The sequence below is a fragment of the Saimiri boliviensis genome, chromosome X, assembly GCF_048565385.1.
Source record: "Saimiri boliviensis isolate mSaiBol1 chromosome X, mSaiBol1.pri, whole genome shotgun sequence".
NCBI classification, from domain to species: Eukaryota; Metazoa; Chordata; class Mammalia; order Primates; family Cebidae; genus Saimiri; species Saimiri boliviensis.
In genome coordinates, this window is record NC_133470.1 from 38138571 (window position 1) to 38156235 (window position 17665).

At 38.2% G+C, this 17665-nt stretch overlaps 1 protein-coding gene across 13 annotated transcripts in view; it reads right to left on the reverse strand.

The window, feature by feature from the left end:
* Nucleotides 1-17665, reverse strand: part of CASK (calcium/calmodulin dependent serine protein kinase) — a 410801-nt gene that overhangs the window by 86505 nt on the left and 306631 nt on the right. For 9 of the 13 annotated variants that reach the window (XM_074392261.1, XM_074392262.1, XM_074392260.1 and 6 more), the window contains exons 11-12: nucleotides 17582-17599; nucleotides 7034-7155 (exon numbers count right to left, since the gene is read on the reverse strand). In XM_074392261.1, the coding sequence (XP_074248362.1) occupies nucleotides 7034-7155; nucleotides 17582-17599 (140 nt within the window). The remainder of the gene's footprint in view (nucleotides 1-7033; nucleotides 7156-17581; nucleotides 17600-17665) is intronic. The other 4 variants (XM_074392259.1, XM_074392263.1, XM_039475424.2 and 1 more) reach the window with 1 other exon arrangement.

A 17665-nucleotide genomic window follows, 5' to 3' on the forward strand; every position in this document is an offset into this window, starting at 1 on the left:
TTTCTAATCTTCATGTCTTGAATTTCTTTTTCTTGTCTTAGCTGCACTGGCCAGTCTCTGGGACAATGTGTACTAGAAATGGTGAGTGGACTATCTTCATTCTATTCCTGGCTGTATCAGTTTTCTATTGTTGCTTAAGGAAGAACCATATGCTTAGTGGCTTTTTTTTTTTTTTTTTTTTTGGCTAAGTTTATTGACATTTATTTACATTAAGAAAAAAGAAAAATTACTTTGAGAATATTCACAACATATGGTATTTCTAGCTTTCAGGTATTTTGTTTCATGCAATACTTTTACACTAACAATAGTACTTCAATACACGGAAGGAAACAGATATGAGAGGTTTTGCCCATCCACTTAGAAAACAGCAGAGAGACCCTCAAATCCAAAGTGAGCAGCAATGCACTTCAGTCTACAGCCCCAGGAGGCAAGAAGCACAAAGCCCGCAACCACTGGGCAGGGGGCCACTATGCAGCTGGTTTCACATTTGCCAAAGCTGACTCTTAAGACTGGATGGGACCCTGAGAAATTAATAGTAGCTCATCCTCTGAAGGTCCTCAGAGAGGCTTTATTATTCTAGACATTTAAATGCAAATTGACTGAACTACAAATTCATGGGAAACTTAGCTTTGGCATTTCCTGACTGGCAATCTCTGTTTAAATATCCAAACCTAACATTGTATTTAACTTACTTCTTAGACCCCAAATTGCTCAAAAACATTATCACCAGATTACTGTAGAAGTTCCAACTTTTTCCTTTAGGAAACTTCAGAGTTCTAAAAATATGCTCTTCTAAATATGACTACTAATTTAATGTAGTCTCAAAAAAGCAAAATAGTAAATCAAGAATTGTAGTTTTCCATGGCTAACTTCAGGCCAGATGGAAAAATATTAACTCTCCCTAAACAGTAAAAAAGTATAAAAAAAAAGTTTACCATATAAAATATGAAAGATTCCAAGTATCAGTTAATCGCTAATACAATATTTAAAAGTTACTAGGTTTATTATAAAGGTCTACTTGTAAATTAATATTATAAAGACTTCTAAATTAATGGCTACTGCAATTTAAAAAATCCATCAATAAACTGCTATGTTAATCTAATTACTGATTATATTTTCAGAAAACATAATTTGACTTCCTACAAAAATAATCTTAATTAGGTGTGTGGGGGCATTTACTGTGGAAGCAGCAGTGTGTAACAAATGCCAACAGCTGTTCAGAGGTATGACAGATGGCCAGTTAATGTTTAAAACTTAGTTGTTAAAGTTTGGCAGAGAGATGTGTCATTTAACAATGTTTTGCAACACTGGTGATTTACAAACTAAACATTTATTCTTTTAATAGGAAAATTTCTACTAGAAATTGAGAAGACTGAAAACTACTACCAAATAATATCTGTGAAATGCTTTTTATCTGAAAAATATGGTTTTTTCAGTCCATCAAAAACTCACCCATCTACTGACCATCCAATGTATCACATACAAATTCTAACCCATAACTGATTCAAAATATAATTATAAGACAAAAATAATACTTTAACACCAATTCCCAAGAAAGCATAATTAATGGATGACAGGGTAACATTTCATTATTTTATATTAGATTTGTATAATTTGTACTCACATGTGAAGAATTAATTCAGGGTTAAATCAGTTTTCCATGCTGTATTGGGTTGACTATTGTCCCCCACCCAAAATTTATGTCTACTCAGAACCTCAGAACGTGACCTTATTTGGAAATAAGTGTCTTTGTAGATGCAATTAATTCAGATGAAGTCATATTGGATTAGGGTGTCCAATGACTGGTGTCCTTCCAAGAAGGCCACGTAAATATACAGACACATGCACAGAGAATGACATATGATGACGGAAGCAGATTGGAATGATGCATCTACGAGCCAAGGAACGTCAAGGATTGCAGGCAACCACCAGAAACTGGAAGAGGCAAGGAAGGATTCTTCCCTGGGTCCTTTGGAGGGAGCATGCCCCTGCCAACACCTTGATTTAGGAATATCCAGCCTCCAGAACTATGAGACAATCAATTTCTGTTGCTTTAAAGTCATGCAGCTTGTGGTACTTTGTTACGACAGTCCTAGCAAACTAATGTCAAATTGTACTTTACTAATTGATCTACACATTTCATATGAAGATCATGTTAGCACTAGTGCTTTTAATTTTTTAATATAGGCATACTGCAACAAGCTGGATCAAGCAGTTCCTCATCCTCTGGATTTCTTCCCACAAAATGAGAAGCTGCGTATGTGTGCCAGGCTGGAACTACTTGGATAGCAAATATTTAGAGTTTTCTGGATCAGTTCCTAACTACAGATTAAACTAAATGTGTTTTATTCAAATTCAAAAAGCTTTCAGAAAGCATTTCCCTTTCAGTAGAATCACAGTACTTCTCCATTTTAATGTAAATGTTTCAATTTGGCAGTTTTGTTTCCTCTAAACAAATTCAATAATGCTTCTTCAAATGTTGAGCTTATTGTTTTAAGAACATGACTAGAAAAAATAAAGTCCTAGATAATCTTTAGGTTTTCTTAGGAACTTAATCACTTAATCCTGTTTATTTTGTCAGTCTTAAAATTATGGCTTCATATCTAGCTATTTAGAATGTTATTGAGTTAACAGGAATAACATAAATATAGTAAAGATATTTCCTAAAATTGCTCAGTGGGATTAATTAGCCTTAGTTAATCCATGGTCCATAAAACTATGCCCCAGGCTAGAGTGCAGTGGTGTGATCTCAGCTCACTGAGATCCACCTCCTGGGTTCAAGCAATCTTCCTGCCTCAGCCTCTGAAGTAGCTGGGACTACAGGCATGCACCACCATGCCTAGCTAATTTTTGTATTTTTAGTAGAGACGGGGTTTTACTATGTTGGCCAGGCTGGTCTGGAACTCCTGACCTCAAGTGATCCTCCTGCCTCGATCTCCCAAAGTGCTGGGATTACAGGAATGAGCCACTGCACCCAGCCTGAAAGTCCAAAGTTTTAAGAGCTGCTTCTCAAGAGCTGGTCATAGCCATGTTCCTTCCTTAATGTATACCATAAACCTTTAAATATTATTTTTTAAAAAATGATTAGATTTCTCTATATGGCAGTCACTTGAATTCTCCATTGATTATATTATCAAAATGCAGCCTGCTAGCTGTGAAATGAGCTTAATAAGCCTTAGTTATGGGATGTAGGGTATAAGGGCACATTCTAATGACGGTTTATCTCATTTATGATGATTAAGCTTTCATGCATGCATGCATGCACGCATTCATTCATTTTTGAGATGGAGTCTCGCTCTATTGACCAGGCTAGAGTGCAGTGGCATGATTTTGGTTCACTGCAACCTCCACCTCCCGAGTTCAAGTGATTTTCCTGCCTCAGCCTCCTAAATAGCTGGGATTATAGGTGCCCACCACATTTTTGTATTTTTAGTAGAGATGGGTTTCACCATGTTGGCCAGGCTGGTCTCGAACTTCTGACCTCAGGTGATCCACCCGCTTTGGCCTCCCAAAGTGCTGGGATTACAAGTGTGAGTCACCGTGCCTGGCCTAAACTTTCATTTAGAAATGGCTCAGTTTGGAGATTCAGAACCACAGGCATTCATATGCATATGGCTCGGCCTCATAGTTATTAATTTCATCAGAGTTCTGGAGTTCATGTATGGCACCTGTTTCCAAAATTCAGAAGATTTTGCACTTTTTTTTTTTTTTTTTTTTTTTAGAGATAGAGTCTCACTCTGTTGCCCAGGTTGGAGTGCAGTGGTGCGATAATGGCTTGCTGCAGCCTTGAATTCTTGGGCTCAAGTAATCCTCTCAGCCTCAGCCTTCTGAGTAGCTGGGGCTACAGACATATACCACCATGCCCAGCTACTTTTTAAACTTTTTGTAGAGATGGGGTCTTGCTTTGTTGCCCAGACTGGTCTTACACTCCTGGGCTCAAGTGATCCTCCCACCTTGACCTCCCAAAGTGCTGGGATGACAGGGTGTGAGCCACTGCTCCTGGTCTTATACTGCATCCTTTTAACAGGCATGGTTCATCTTCAGTCCAACAGCTCCTCTTTCAAATTGGCCTGCACTGACACGGCAGATGCCAATAATGCAGACACTTCTTTAGGTTTATTATGTAAAAGAATGCAAAGGAAAGTTAAGTATGTTTTTCTCACTAACTTCTAAGAATCTCTTCTGAAATTGTGACAATTTATACCAAACAGTGCAGCAGTTACGCCAAATGAATGTTTTCCATGAGGTCTAAGATGTTCACCATTGGGCAGTGAGAGGCAGGTTGGCTTAGTCTGAAAGTTCAGTTTGTGGCTGAATACACTTTCTTTGTGTAAGCCAGTAATGTTCCTGCTTATCCCCTGCAGTCTCAAGCTTTGTGCGCTCAGATACCTTGTTACACCAGTAAGAAAAAATACATCTTTGAAACCAGTTTGGGCTTCTTTCAGTGTTTAAATTACAAAAAGTCTTTGTTACAAAATGTCCTTGATCAAAAGAAGGTCAGTAAATATACTTGGCAATGATCTAACCACTGACCAGACTGAAATAAACAAAATCTCCACACACTGCTGCAGCTTTTTCCAAATATTCCACTAACTAGTTCTAGTAAAGGGTATAACTTCTGTGGGAAATTCACAATTGTGAAAACTTTCTGCAGAAATGACAGTGAATAGATATTACTTAAGATAAATTACACTAAAGAGAAGACCCAATTCCTTATCTTCCTGAGCACATTTCTAAACTATGTTTCCCAGCTCTCACATCCAGGTGAGCACATGACCAGCACTTGCCAAGGAATGTGAGATAAATCCATTTCCAAGCTTGATCCTGCAAGATTCTCCAAGTTCTCTCTTCTCTCATCTGCTGGCTGGGTACAAAGGATACAGTAGAAAATTCCAAGACCCTGGGAAAATGGCAGTGTGACCTAGTGGAAGAGGCCTGGATCCCTGAATGACAGTGTGGAAAAGACCTCCCTTATTTACCTGCATTGGACTATGAGGTGAGCAAGAAGTAAATTTTTATTCTGTTAAGCCAATTTTAGAATTACATGTTCTAACAGTTAGTCAGCCCTAATTAGTATATACACTATATACAAAAGCCAAACTAGCTATGAAAATCTGATAATTTGAACTGACCACATTTGGGGAAAGAAACAACGGTTAGATATCTGTGGCTGCATTTGGTGTGAAGCTGAAGCATAATGCAACAAACACTCTTAGATGAGCTTTTCCCAAACTGGTCTGCATCAAAACAGAACTCAATAGAATTGTGAATAAAAGTTCTGTGCCTAAATTTGTTTGATAGGTGCTGTTAAACAAAGTTAAAAAGGTTTCTTTGCTTTAGATAATCTCAGAGCTGTCAATGTTCTAATGCCAATTGTGGATGTGTGTAAAGAGACTAAAGAAGGTAGCATTTCCCAAACTTATTTAGTCAACGAATAATTTAACCAATAAATTTAAGATCTACTTCCCCCTCCCACCATGGCAACAAGAATAACGACCTCCCAGAGCAATGTTCTGTAGAAAGCATTCTGGGAAATTTTGCTTTAGTTTCATTTACATCATATGGTGAATTATTCAGCAGTTCTAGGCACCCCAAAGCAAGAATTATTCTCTCATTAAGGGAAGGTTTTTCTTATAAAAAGACTAACATGTTCAAACACCATCAAAACCACCTAAGAGCCAGGCGCAGTGGCTCATGCCTGTAATCCTAGCACTTTGTGAGGCAAAGGCATGTGGATCATGAGGTCAGGAGATTGAGACAACACTGGCCAACATGGTGAAACCCTGTCTCTACTAAAAATACAAAAAAATTAGCTGGGTGTGGTGGTGCTCGCCTGTAGTCCCAGCTACTCGGGAGGCTCAGCTACTCGGGAGGCTGAAGCAGGAGAATTGCTTGAACCCAGGAGGCAGAGATGGCAGTGAGCCAAGATCATGCCACTGTACTATGGCCTGGGTGACAGTGCGAGACTCCATCTCAAAATAAATAAATAAATAAATAAAACCACCCAAGAGTTTTCACCGTTGAAGTGAACCAAGTTCTCTAAGAAAGGTATTTTATTTAAAATGGGACTGAAATGAAAATAGTCAGCTTCTGTTTTTTCCTTTGTATCCCAGTCTGCTGACAGTGGAGCCTATAATATTTAAAGATGGAGTATATTCCTATGTTTCAAGGAGAAGACACTGAGTCTATGGAACGAAACAATGTTAAATACAAAATGTGTGTGGGAAAACAGCCGATTGCACAATATCTCATTTGCTTTTTTCTCTCCTACACTCATGCTGGAAGCATAATGTTTTAAAACAATGTGCAAAGCAATAAAAAGTAATCACAGTTAACCTCAATGGATTCTTCTAATAGAAATAAAGGTAATTCAGCAAATTAGGATTGTACTCTATTCTTTTTAAAAACTTACATATCTTGTATGGCAGCACAAAAAGAAGTTAAAAAAAAACCTCACATACCACTTGCATGCATTATGTACATATAATTTATAAATATAAAGATATATGATTTTTCCCCATTGTAGCCTGCTAGGCTCTACTGCATTTGTAGTGCACACATACTGTATTTATTTTCTTTCTTTCTTTTTTTTTTTTGAGACAGAGTTTCACTTTTGTTGCCCAGGCTGGAGTGCAGTGATCTTGGCTCATTACAATCTCTGCCTCCCGGGTTCAAGTGATTCTCCTGCCTCAACCTCCCGAGTAGCTGGGATTACAGGCACGTGCCACCATGCCCAGCTAATTTTGTATTTTTAATAGAGATGGGGTTTTTCCATGTTGGTCAGGCTGGTCTCGAACTCCCGACCTCAGTTGATCCACCCGCCTTGGCTTCCCAAAGTGCTGGGATTACAGGTGTGAGCCACTGCGCCCGGCCATATACTGTATTTCAGTCATGAATCTTTGCATATTTCTCAGAGACTTAAGGCAACTGAAGATGATTGTTATGATGGACATCTGAGAATTCATATAAAGTAAAAAGATACGCTAAATATTCAATTTACCAAAAAACAAGAATAATAAAAAGACAGACTTACATCTAGTAGTGTGTGAAGATGCTGATCCTGGAAAACACTGTGTAGAAAATCTAGGTCCTTTTCACTGCAGTCTGTAAGTGCGTGAATCTCTTCCAGGCTGTCCAGCACCTGTGAGACTGCTCCTAAGGGGGACAAACAGAAAAGAATCAGCCAGTACAGAAAGTCCATGTCAAACTAACTTTTGTAACCTAAATCTCTTAGGAGCAATGAATTCATGCCAGAACTTCAAAGGCTAATGTCTTTACTGAAGGATAGACTTAAATGAGTTTCGTATCATTTAAGGACAGAGTGTTTTCAGAAAGTTTACGTTCTTATCAATGTGTTTGTGTGCTCTTCATTTTCCAAAGGAAACTGTAGCTTATCTTATTTGAAAATGAAATTCATCAAGTATAACCGAAGCACTAGGAGATGTGGATGCAGCAAATTTTATGCCAGGAAAAGAGTATGGGTTTCATTACTTTAAGATGTTTTGAAATGTTACAGAATCAAGATTGGCCTTTTACCCAGGTGCATTCCATCAAGAACTGAAGGTAAAGCCAGCTGTAGATACAGTGAACAGACCTTCAACTGAGAGCTCCTGCTGCTTAAAATAGGCTTGTTAGTTAGTTTTTTTTTTTTTTTTTTTCTGAGATGGAGTTTCGCTCTTGTTACCCAGGCTGGAGTGCAATGGTGCGATCTCGGCTCACCGCAACCTCCACCTCCTGGGTTCAGGCAATTCTCCTGCCTCAGCCTCCTGAGTAGCTGGGATTACAGGCATGCGCTACCATGCCCAGCTAATTTTTTGTATTTTTAGTAGAGACGGAGTTTCACCATGTTGACAGGATGGTCTCGATCTCTTGACCTTGTGATCCACCCGTCTCGGCCTCCCAAAGTGCTGGGATTACAGGCTTGAGCCACCGCGCCCGGCTAGGCTTGTTAGTTTTTAAGACTCAAACTTTAGTTAACAAAAATCCCAGGCCACTCCTTTTTTTTCTTTACATACACTCAAGAGACCCCAAATCATTCTCATTCTGTCCTACTCTTACCCTTCTTAGTCAGAAGATAAAGACAAAGGGTAGAGATACTGACTGACACTTCCAACTACCATATTAAATTTCAAGGCAAATCATTTTTATAGGGCAAAGCAAATGAAAGTGCCATCACTTTAAGTTTCTTCTCATAACCAAGAAAACAGACAGATGTCAGTAGGGAAAGATACATACTGAGGAGTAACAAAGCCACTTACACAGCCTTAAAGAAATGATTAGCCTCTTTTACACTGCAGACAATATGCAGAATACACATACATACTCCACAAAAAAAGGTCCCAAGACACTAAGCTTCAGAACATTAGTACACAGCACAGAAACTCTAAGAATAGTGCCTCATTGCACATTTAAATCTTTGGATTAGCGGTTCTCAACCAGGGGCAATTTTATTCCTCATGTGGAACAATTTGGAGATATTTTTGGTTGTTACAACTACAGCGGGAGGGCCATTATTGCTATATAGTGGGTAGAGGTCAAGGATACTGGTAAATATCCTACAATACCCAGGACAGCCCTTACAACAAAGAATTATCTGGCCCAAAATATCAGTAGCATTGTGGTTGAGAAATTCTGTTTTTGATAAAGATAAAAATCTTTATGCTCCAGAACTCTGTTTTTTTTTTTTTTTTTTTTGAGACGGAGTTTCACTCTTGTTACCCAGGCTGGAGTGCAATGGCGCGATCTCGGCTCACCGCAACCTCCGCCTCCTGGGTTCAGGCAATTCTCCTGCCTCAGCCTCCTGAGTAGCTGGGATTACAGGCACGCGCCACCATGCCCAGCTAATTTTTTGTATTTTTAGTAGAGACAGGGTTTCACCATGTTGACCAGGATGGTCTCGATCTCTTGACCTCGTGATCCACCCGCCTTGGCCTCCCAAAGTGCTGGGATTACAGGCTTGAGCCACCGCGCCCAGCCCAGAACTCTGTTTTTAATTCTTCTTGCCTTAGACCTCGTCCATTCTCATGCAGTTATTGGTGAGAATATATATCAGTACCACTTTTCTAGAAAGCAATCTGGTAACATATATCAAAAAGCCTTAAAAATGTTCATGCACTTCGATTTAGTAATTCCATTAAAAAAATTTCACCTTAAGGAAAAAAATGGAAGATTTATATAGAATAATATTACCATACAAAAAGGAAAATAAATATCATAATTAGAGGATGATTACATAGGTTATAGAATATCCATATAATGGAATATGTAGCCAAATGAAAATTGTTTTGGAAGAATTTCAAAGACATAGATAATTCATGACATAGAATTCAAGAAAGTAGAATGTAAAACTATATAAACTGTATATTCCCAGTTACTATAAAAAACCAAACCAAACATAAATGCAAACTCAGGAAAACAAAAAAAAAAATGAAACACATCAAAAATATTATAGTAGTTATCTTTACTGTCCTATTTCTATTTCATTCTGCTCTTGTTCATACTTTCCAAGTTTTTCAACAATAGCAAACAAAAACCAAAAAACAAAAAACGGTTATGTAAGCTACTGATTTTTGTAGCACTATTTAATTATGTCAAAGATTTGAGTCTTAAGCCATATACTGTGTGGCTGTCCATGTGGAAATTACTGTAGCTATTTTTTAATTATTTTGAGGTAATTGTAGATTCACATGCAGTTGTAAAAGAAAATAACACAAAGGTCTCATGTACCCTTAACCCAGTTTCCTCCAACAGTAACATCTTGCAAAACTGTAGTACAATATCACAACCTGGATACTGACATTGATACAATCAAGCTGTAGAACCTTCCATTACCACAAGGATAGCCATGCTCATTCCCCTCCTACCCTAATCCCTCCTAACCTATAGCAAGTACTAATCTGTTCTCCATTTCTATAATTTCGTCATTTTGATAATAAATGAGGCTGCTATTCCAGGCATACGGCCTATGGGGTAGCCCTGATCTGCAAGGAGCAGTACCTCTAAAAATTCAAAATAAAAAATAAAATAAAAACAATAAATGAGAGTATGCAATCTTTTGGGACTGCGTTTTTTCAGCCAGTATAATTCTCTGGGGCTTCATCCAGGTTGTTGCATGGATGTACCAGTTTGTTTGACCATTCATCTATTGAAGGAACTATGGATAATTTCTTTTTTTTGAGGCAGGGTCTTGCTCTGTTGTCCAGGCTGGAGAGCAGTGAGTGGCACAATCTCAGCTCACTGCAACCTCAACCTCCTAAGCTCAAATGATCCTCCCACCTCAGCCTCCTGAGTGGCTGGGACTACAGGTGTGTACCACCACCCCTGGCTAATTTTTGTATTTTTTGTAGAGATGGGGTTTTGCCATGTTGCCCAGGCTGGTCTCAGACTCCTGAGCTCAAGTGATCCTTCTGCCTTGACTTCCCAAAGTGCTGGGATTACAGGTGTGAGCCACCATGCCTGGCTGAATAATTTTTAACTTTGAATAATTATGTCTGCCAGGCTATTGGTATCCTTTCACTGAAAACATGAAGTGGATATTAAGTGGTATAAAACAGATGAATGGCAGATATCAGTCCTTATCTCCCCTGCTATTCCTAAAGAGGTATTAACCAAATCCACTTCCTCCTACCTGCTCTTCTCAGGATTTTTACTTTGTTCAGAGTGCCCCTCTCCCTCAAAAAATCAGGAAATTAGTTAGTTCAAAGCCAGTTTTCTCCCCATCCCTTATTGAAAGCTTTGGAAAGCAAGAGATGATGTGAAGTTCATCAGCAACAGAATTAAATTATGCTAGGTTTATCAAGTTACTAAAGCCAGTTCTAAACTTCTGAACTTCTTGTGAAAACGCAATAACCAAAATACTAATCAAGTGCTTTTTCGTATATTAAAAAATTCAACTAAGGCCGGGCACTTCATGCCTGTAATCTCAGCACTTTGGGAGGCTGAGGCAGGTGGATCACGAGGTCAAGAGATCGAGACCATCCTGGCCAACAAGGTGAAACCTCATCTCTACTAAGAATATAAAAAAATTAGCCGGGCATGGTGGCACGCGCCTGTGGTCCTAGCTACTCGGGAGGCTGAGGCGGAAGAATCACTTGAACCCAGGAGGTGGAGGTTGCAGCGAGCCAAGACTGTGCCACTGCACTCCAGCCTGGTGACAGAGCAAGACTCCGTCTCAAAAAAAAAAAAAAAATCTTACTGAGGTTTTTTTTTTTTTTTTTTGAGACAGAGTCTCACTCTGTCACCCAGGCTGGAGTGCAGTAGCATGATCTCAGCTCACTGCAACCTCTGCCTCATGGGTTCATTCGAATCTCCTGCCTCAGCCACCCGAGTAGCTGGGCCTACACGCTACCACACCCGGCTCATTTTTGTATTTTTAGTAGAGATGGGGTTTCACCATGTTGGCCAGGCTGGTCTCGAACTCCTGGGCTCAAGTGATCCGCCTGCCTCAGCTTCCCAAAGTGCTGGGATTACAGGTGTGAGCCACTGCGCGGCCTGTCACCAGCGTTGCTCGTGCTGATATATATATAGTCTATGTAGCAGTTTACTAATAATATAAGATTAAAGGAAAAACCACCTTTTATCAGGTGAATACTAAGATGGTCAGTATCATGATTGGGAAGCAATTTTGGCTGTAACAGACCAGGGTTGTATCATTTGTTGGTCTGTGAGTTTCCCAAGTGCTCCATGCCGTTCCTGTACCACCAGCACACTCCATGGGTTACTTATGTGTGTGCTTGTTCACCCTTTTTTCCCCTGAGCTGTAAGGTCCTTAAGGCAGCTCTTTATTCATTTTATAATATCTAAAACTATACACTGAATTAAGGACTTAAGGAAACATGATATTAACAGCAGCTCACAATTCTTGAGTGTTCATTATGTTGCAAGAACATCCTCAGGATAACATAGTAAGGCAGATACATTATTCCACCTTCTAGATAGGAAACTGAGCTTCAGAAGGGTCAAGGAAGGCCATAGCTAGTAAATGGTAGAGCCAGGACTCAATCCTCGGTTTGTCTGGTTTCAAAGTCTATGCTTTGCCTAACTTATTACACTAATAGGCTATGCTAGGAAACATATGGGAAACCTTCAACAAGAAATTGTGTGAATCATGCATGAATATGGAGCTTGGAAAAGAACTTGAACAATGCCCTGTTGGGTTAGACAATAATCCAAATCTTTATTGAATATTCCTGCTTTTTGTTAGGTACTGGGCAGGGTTTCGGAGAAATCAGGGATATGATCCCTGGCCCTGAGGGAAGGGGCTCTCAAACTGGTATGTGAAGTAGGCATATTATACCCTGAAGTAAACAATATAGAAGAGGTAAAAACAAACTGATACACAGGCTGCCTAGGGAGAAGTTGGGGAGCTGCAGAGAGGAGGTGGATGAGTAGGAATTTACCACCCCTACACAGGATCAAAGCTGTGTTGATAGCACCAGCAGATGCTTTGCTGGAAAGGACAAAGGCATCTGCTAGCAAGCATTTAGAGTAGGCAAGACTCACAATTCCAACAGGTCTGTCACCTCTTCTGAACTGATTTATAGTCTTATCTTGTACCTAAATATGATTAACTTGACGGGTTTTCAATCATGAAAAGAAGCATTTCTCTAGTTGTACTCAAGTTGTTTATTTCAAGCTCTAAAAAGTGCCCCGAATTTTAAGTTTCTGTAATTAGGTAGAAAAATTAGAGTTTTTATTCCATTTCTCCTTAATCTTTTCAAATGGAATAAACACATATTTTTGGCTTACCCTCAAAATCTGGCTTCACCCTTGATCTTTTTAACACCTTCCATTAACACCTGTTCATTCTTGGTCAGATAGATGTGTGTATAATTGGTATCTGTAGTTCAGTACCAACCATTTAAAAGTCCCATCGTGTTTCGATTCATTATAAAATATAAATAGACACAAAGGCACTTCTTGGGCTTTTCCATTGCTATTTGTTTTAGATTTTAAATGCCAAGGCAGTAGTGATTATTAATATAACACAAGTAGCACATGCTAATTAAGCTGTTACTAGTTTTCATTTTGTAGATCAATACTGTCACATATAAAAGAACTATTTATTTTTCTCAAAGGCTAAAAAGCATGTTTTTCCTATAAAACCTCTGAATAAACTTTTAACTATCTTGAAAACAATCAATAAAAAGTATACAAGTTCACTTCAGAGGGCAGCTGATTTAATGGCAGGACTGTAGGCATCCTATTCACCTTTCTGTTCTGGGGTGTACTTTGCAGAGTGCTTTTTACCAAAAGATGCTTCATAAAATGGCCCTTGATTAAAATGATTTTTTTTTTCTGAGCAAATTCTGAAGAATTGAAAATAAAGTGAGAAAGACTTAACCACAGAAAACAATTTCTTTTATAGTACTGTTTCCTTAAAGCCACAGTTGAAATTATTTTAATACTTATATTTGTATTAACAGCTAATAATTTCCAAAGTGCTTTTATACCTACTACTTTATGTGATTCCATAATAACCCTGTCCTGCAGGCAAGTGCTTTTTGTTTTTGTTTTGTTTTGTTTTGAGACAGGATATTGCTGTCCCCTAGGCTGGAGTGCAGTGGCTCGATCCCTGCTCACTGCAGCCTCGACCTTTTGGCCTTGAGCTATCTTTCCACCTCAGCCTTCCAAACAGTTGGGACTACAGGCACGCTACCATGCCCAGCTAATTTTTTAAAAGTTTTTTTTGTAGAGATGGGATCGATCTCTGTTGCCCAGGTTACTCTCAAACTCCTGGGCTCAAGCAGTCCTTCCACCTCAGCCTTGCAAAGTGCTGGGATTATAGGCATGAGCCACCATGCTTGGTCAGCAAGTATTTTTATATTTGAAAAATCAGAGGCTCAGTAGGGTTAAATAACCTTTCAAAGGGCCATAGGCAATGAGCAGAAGAGCAAATCCTAGAACCCAGGTCTCTGACTCCTAATTCAGTGTTCCTTCCATAACAGACTGTCCCCCACCCCCAAAATCATGTTTTATTCTCAGCAATGCACCAGAATAATTTGCATTTGGTAATGAGCTGATGTACAATTTCTATTCTCTCTTTAATCTCAATCTGATTTACCATATAAGGCTTTTTTTGCAGCCCTTGGCCTAAACTTTCATATTCATGAATTTATTAATTAAATAACATCATGTCCTGCCTTCAGAATAGTATTTTGTTTTAATAATTAATTTGGTAATCAAGTTTATATATAAAAATCAGATTTATAATCACACTTTTTTTTTTTTTTTTTTTTTTAAAGAGATGGGGTCTCACTATATTGTATAGGCTGATCTCAAATCTCCTGGCCTCAAGCAATCCTCCCACCCTGGCCTCTTAAAGTGCTGAAATTCAAAACATGAGTCATCTTGGGAGGCCGAGGCGGGTGGATCACGAGGTCGAGAGATCGAGACCATCCTGGTCAATGTGGTGAAACCCCGTCTCTACTAAAAATACAAAAAATTAGCTGGGCATGGTGGCGCGTGCCTGTAGTCCCAGCTACTCAGGAGGCTGAGGCAGGAGAATTGCTTGAACCCAGGAGGCGGAGGTTGCGGTGAGCCGAGATCGCGCCATTGCACTCCAGCCTGGGTAACAAGAGCGACACTCTGTCTCAAAAAAAAAAAAAAAAAAAAAATGAGTCATCATGACTGGCCTGCACATATTAACTTTGAACACTTCTACTTTTTCAAATAACCTCGCTGGTACAAACAAGTTTTTCAAAAGTTTTCTGCTACTATTATGAAATAATGGTAAAAAAAAAAAAGCATAAATATTTCAACTTTTAAAAAATGTTTCTAAGTCTATGTCTTTAAAGAGGAATATGCTTTTAAGGTCAATACAAGCTTTGAGTTTAGAATTATTTCATTACAAGAGTGGAAGTCTCATAAAAAAGTTGACCAAGTAAAAATAACCCAAAAGGAGGACAGAAAAATAAACAGCCAAATGTTTAGACTAAAAAGTTCTCAGTGTTAAAGTAGGCTGAGTCTGTCTTAAAACTTATTCCCCTTACATTTTACTATGAAGAGCTTCAAACATACAGAAAGTTCGAAAGAATTGTGCCCACCACCTAGATCCTACATATGTTGATGGTTTGCTGTATTTGCTTTATCATATGTCTACCCATCTATCCATCTATCAGTTCATGTATTTTTCATTCACTTCAAAGTAAATGGCAGAGTGACCAGCATGAGTACACTTCACCCTTAAAGACTTCAACAAAGATTGCAATACTTTTCTCTGAGGAAATATTTACATAGAATGGAATACACAAATCTTAAGTATACCATTCCATGAGTTTTGAAACACCCATGTTTTCACTGTAATTGTTTCAATAAAGATTTGTGTGCGTATTTCTTTTCTTTAAATAGTACAAACTTTATTCATAAATAAAACTTCATAAAGTTAAAAGCAGGGGCAGTTCCCGTTTTTAAAAGGGAATAGTAGAAGACAGCATGCCATTTTATTTAAAACCAAAAGTTAGGTTTTTCAGATGGATGACAGTTGGGATCATTAAATCCCATTCCTGACTCCCAGATTTTCACAAAATAACACATTAGATCCTTAGTATGTGTGTATTTCTTAATTTACCATGTATAGCTATGAAACTCAGCATCACTGAGCAAATCTAGAATCTGAATCTAGCTTAGCTTCTTCTGAAGAGTAATCAATACCTTTTGTTTCTGATTATATTAGTGATGAATTAATACATTATTTTACTACACACACATACATTCTTATCACCTACTCAATCAAAGACCCTCCTTGCAAACACAATAATTTTTTTTTTTTAATCTGCTTACTAAGGTATACTGTTTTAAGTTAAAATTCACCATTTAAGTGTACATTGTATGTATAGATTATGATATAGACACCTTGAATTTTATTAAAGGAAGTAAGCTCTGCATATGTATTCTGTCAGAATATAGATGCTATAATCTCTAATGCCATTATGATTATTAAAATAGTCTATGCTTCCAAACAGAAACATCTTCAAGCTGAAATTTTTCAAAGTACTTTAATAACATTCTGCTAGCTGTTAAGTGTCCACTCGTGTAAAGCTTTACAACTAAGGAAGCTCATGCCCATTCCCAAATAACATGACATGTCTGCTGATTAAAAAAGAAAAAAAAAAACATTAAATCTAGGAAGAATCTTACATTTTAACAGTTATTAATTTGTTTGTGGTAGGCATCCTCTAAGATGGGCCCCAGTAACCTGGTCTCCTGGTATTTCCACCCTTCTGTAATCAATCCCCTCCCCTGGAGTGCAGGCTGGACTTACTGACTCATTTCTAATGAACAGAATAGGGCATAAGTGATAGGATGTCACTATGAGATTAGATTGTAAAGACTGCGTCTTCTGTCTTGGGCACTCTCTCTCACCTTTGCCCTCTTTTTTATCTTTCACGCTGGGAAGTGAGCTACCATGCTGTGAACAGCCAGCCCTGTGAAGAGGTCCACAGCCAGTGACGAACTGAAGCCTGGCAACAACCACGTGAGTGAGCCTGGAAGAGAATTCCTCCTGCAGTTGTGCCTTCCGGTGAGATAGCAGCACTGGACCACAATCTCATCAGAGACCTTGAGCCAGAAGCACACAGCTAAGCCACACCCAGATTGCTGACCCACGGAAACTGAGATGACAACTGCTGCTCTGAGGTAATTCATTACCCAGCAACAGGTAACTAATATGCTGTAAGATTTATATTACATCAGCTGCAATTTGAGCTACAGATAACTAATGTAAGAAAATGTGAAAATGAATTCAATCATTAGTACCCAGGCTTTCCCATTTATCTTTGAGGTCAAGCTTTATTTTTTTAATTAGAATTTTTATTGACATAATTATAGATCCACATGCACTTGTAAGAAATAATATAGAGATCCCTTGTATTCTTTGCTCAGTTCCCCTGTTGGTATCGTTTTACAAACCTATAGTATATTATCATAGCCAGAATACTGACATTGATACAATCCACCCATCTTATTCATATTGCCTCAGTTTTACATGTACTCATCTGTGTGTACATTCCTTACATTTTAATTTTCTCCCATACTCAAATTATGCCCCTTTGTAATTAAAAATCTAGTCATTACATTATTCCTTATAAATGTTCTATCTGATGGTAAAAGTTAAGAGACATGATTTCAGAATTTAATTCATAGCTCCAAATTAATAAACTGAAAATTGACTCAGTAACAGAAAGCAATATAAGACCACTTATAGGTGATGTAATTATCAAAGAAAAATTCACTTACCCTGAAAGTTTTCTTGAAAGCAAACTATAAAAGAAATGTTACCCTTTCCCCAGAATTAATGTATTTGTATGTGAAATTCAGATGTAAAGTATTAAGTGCGGTTGAAATTTTAACACTGCCTTTTTTCCTCTTATGAAAGAAGTAAGAAGTTAATATTCTTTGAGTAACAATGCCTCAAAAATCAATATATCCAAGTTTTAATTTTATGATCCAGCAGTGTTAAAATTAATATGTAAACATCTAAACACAAACAGCCAAGGAAAAAGTCAAGCTGATTATAAACCATGCAAAGCCAAACACTTTTGCATAAAAGATACACCTTAAAGGAAAACAAAGGGATACCTACTTTCTGCTGCTAGAAGTCCTAGAGGAAGGCAGCATATGGACAAACAACAAACAGTATGATTTTAGAACAAGCAGGTTATCAAGC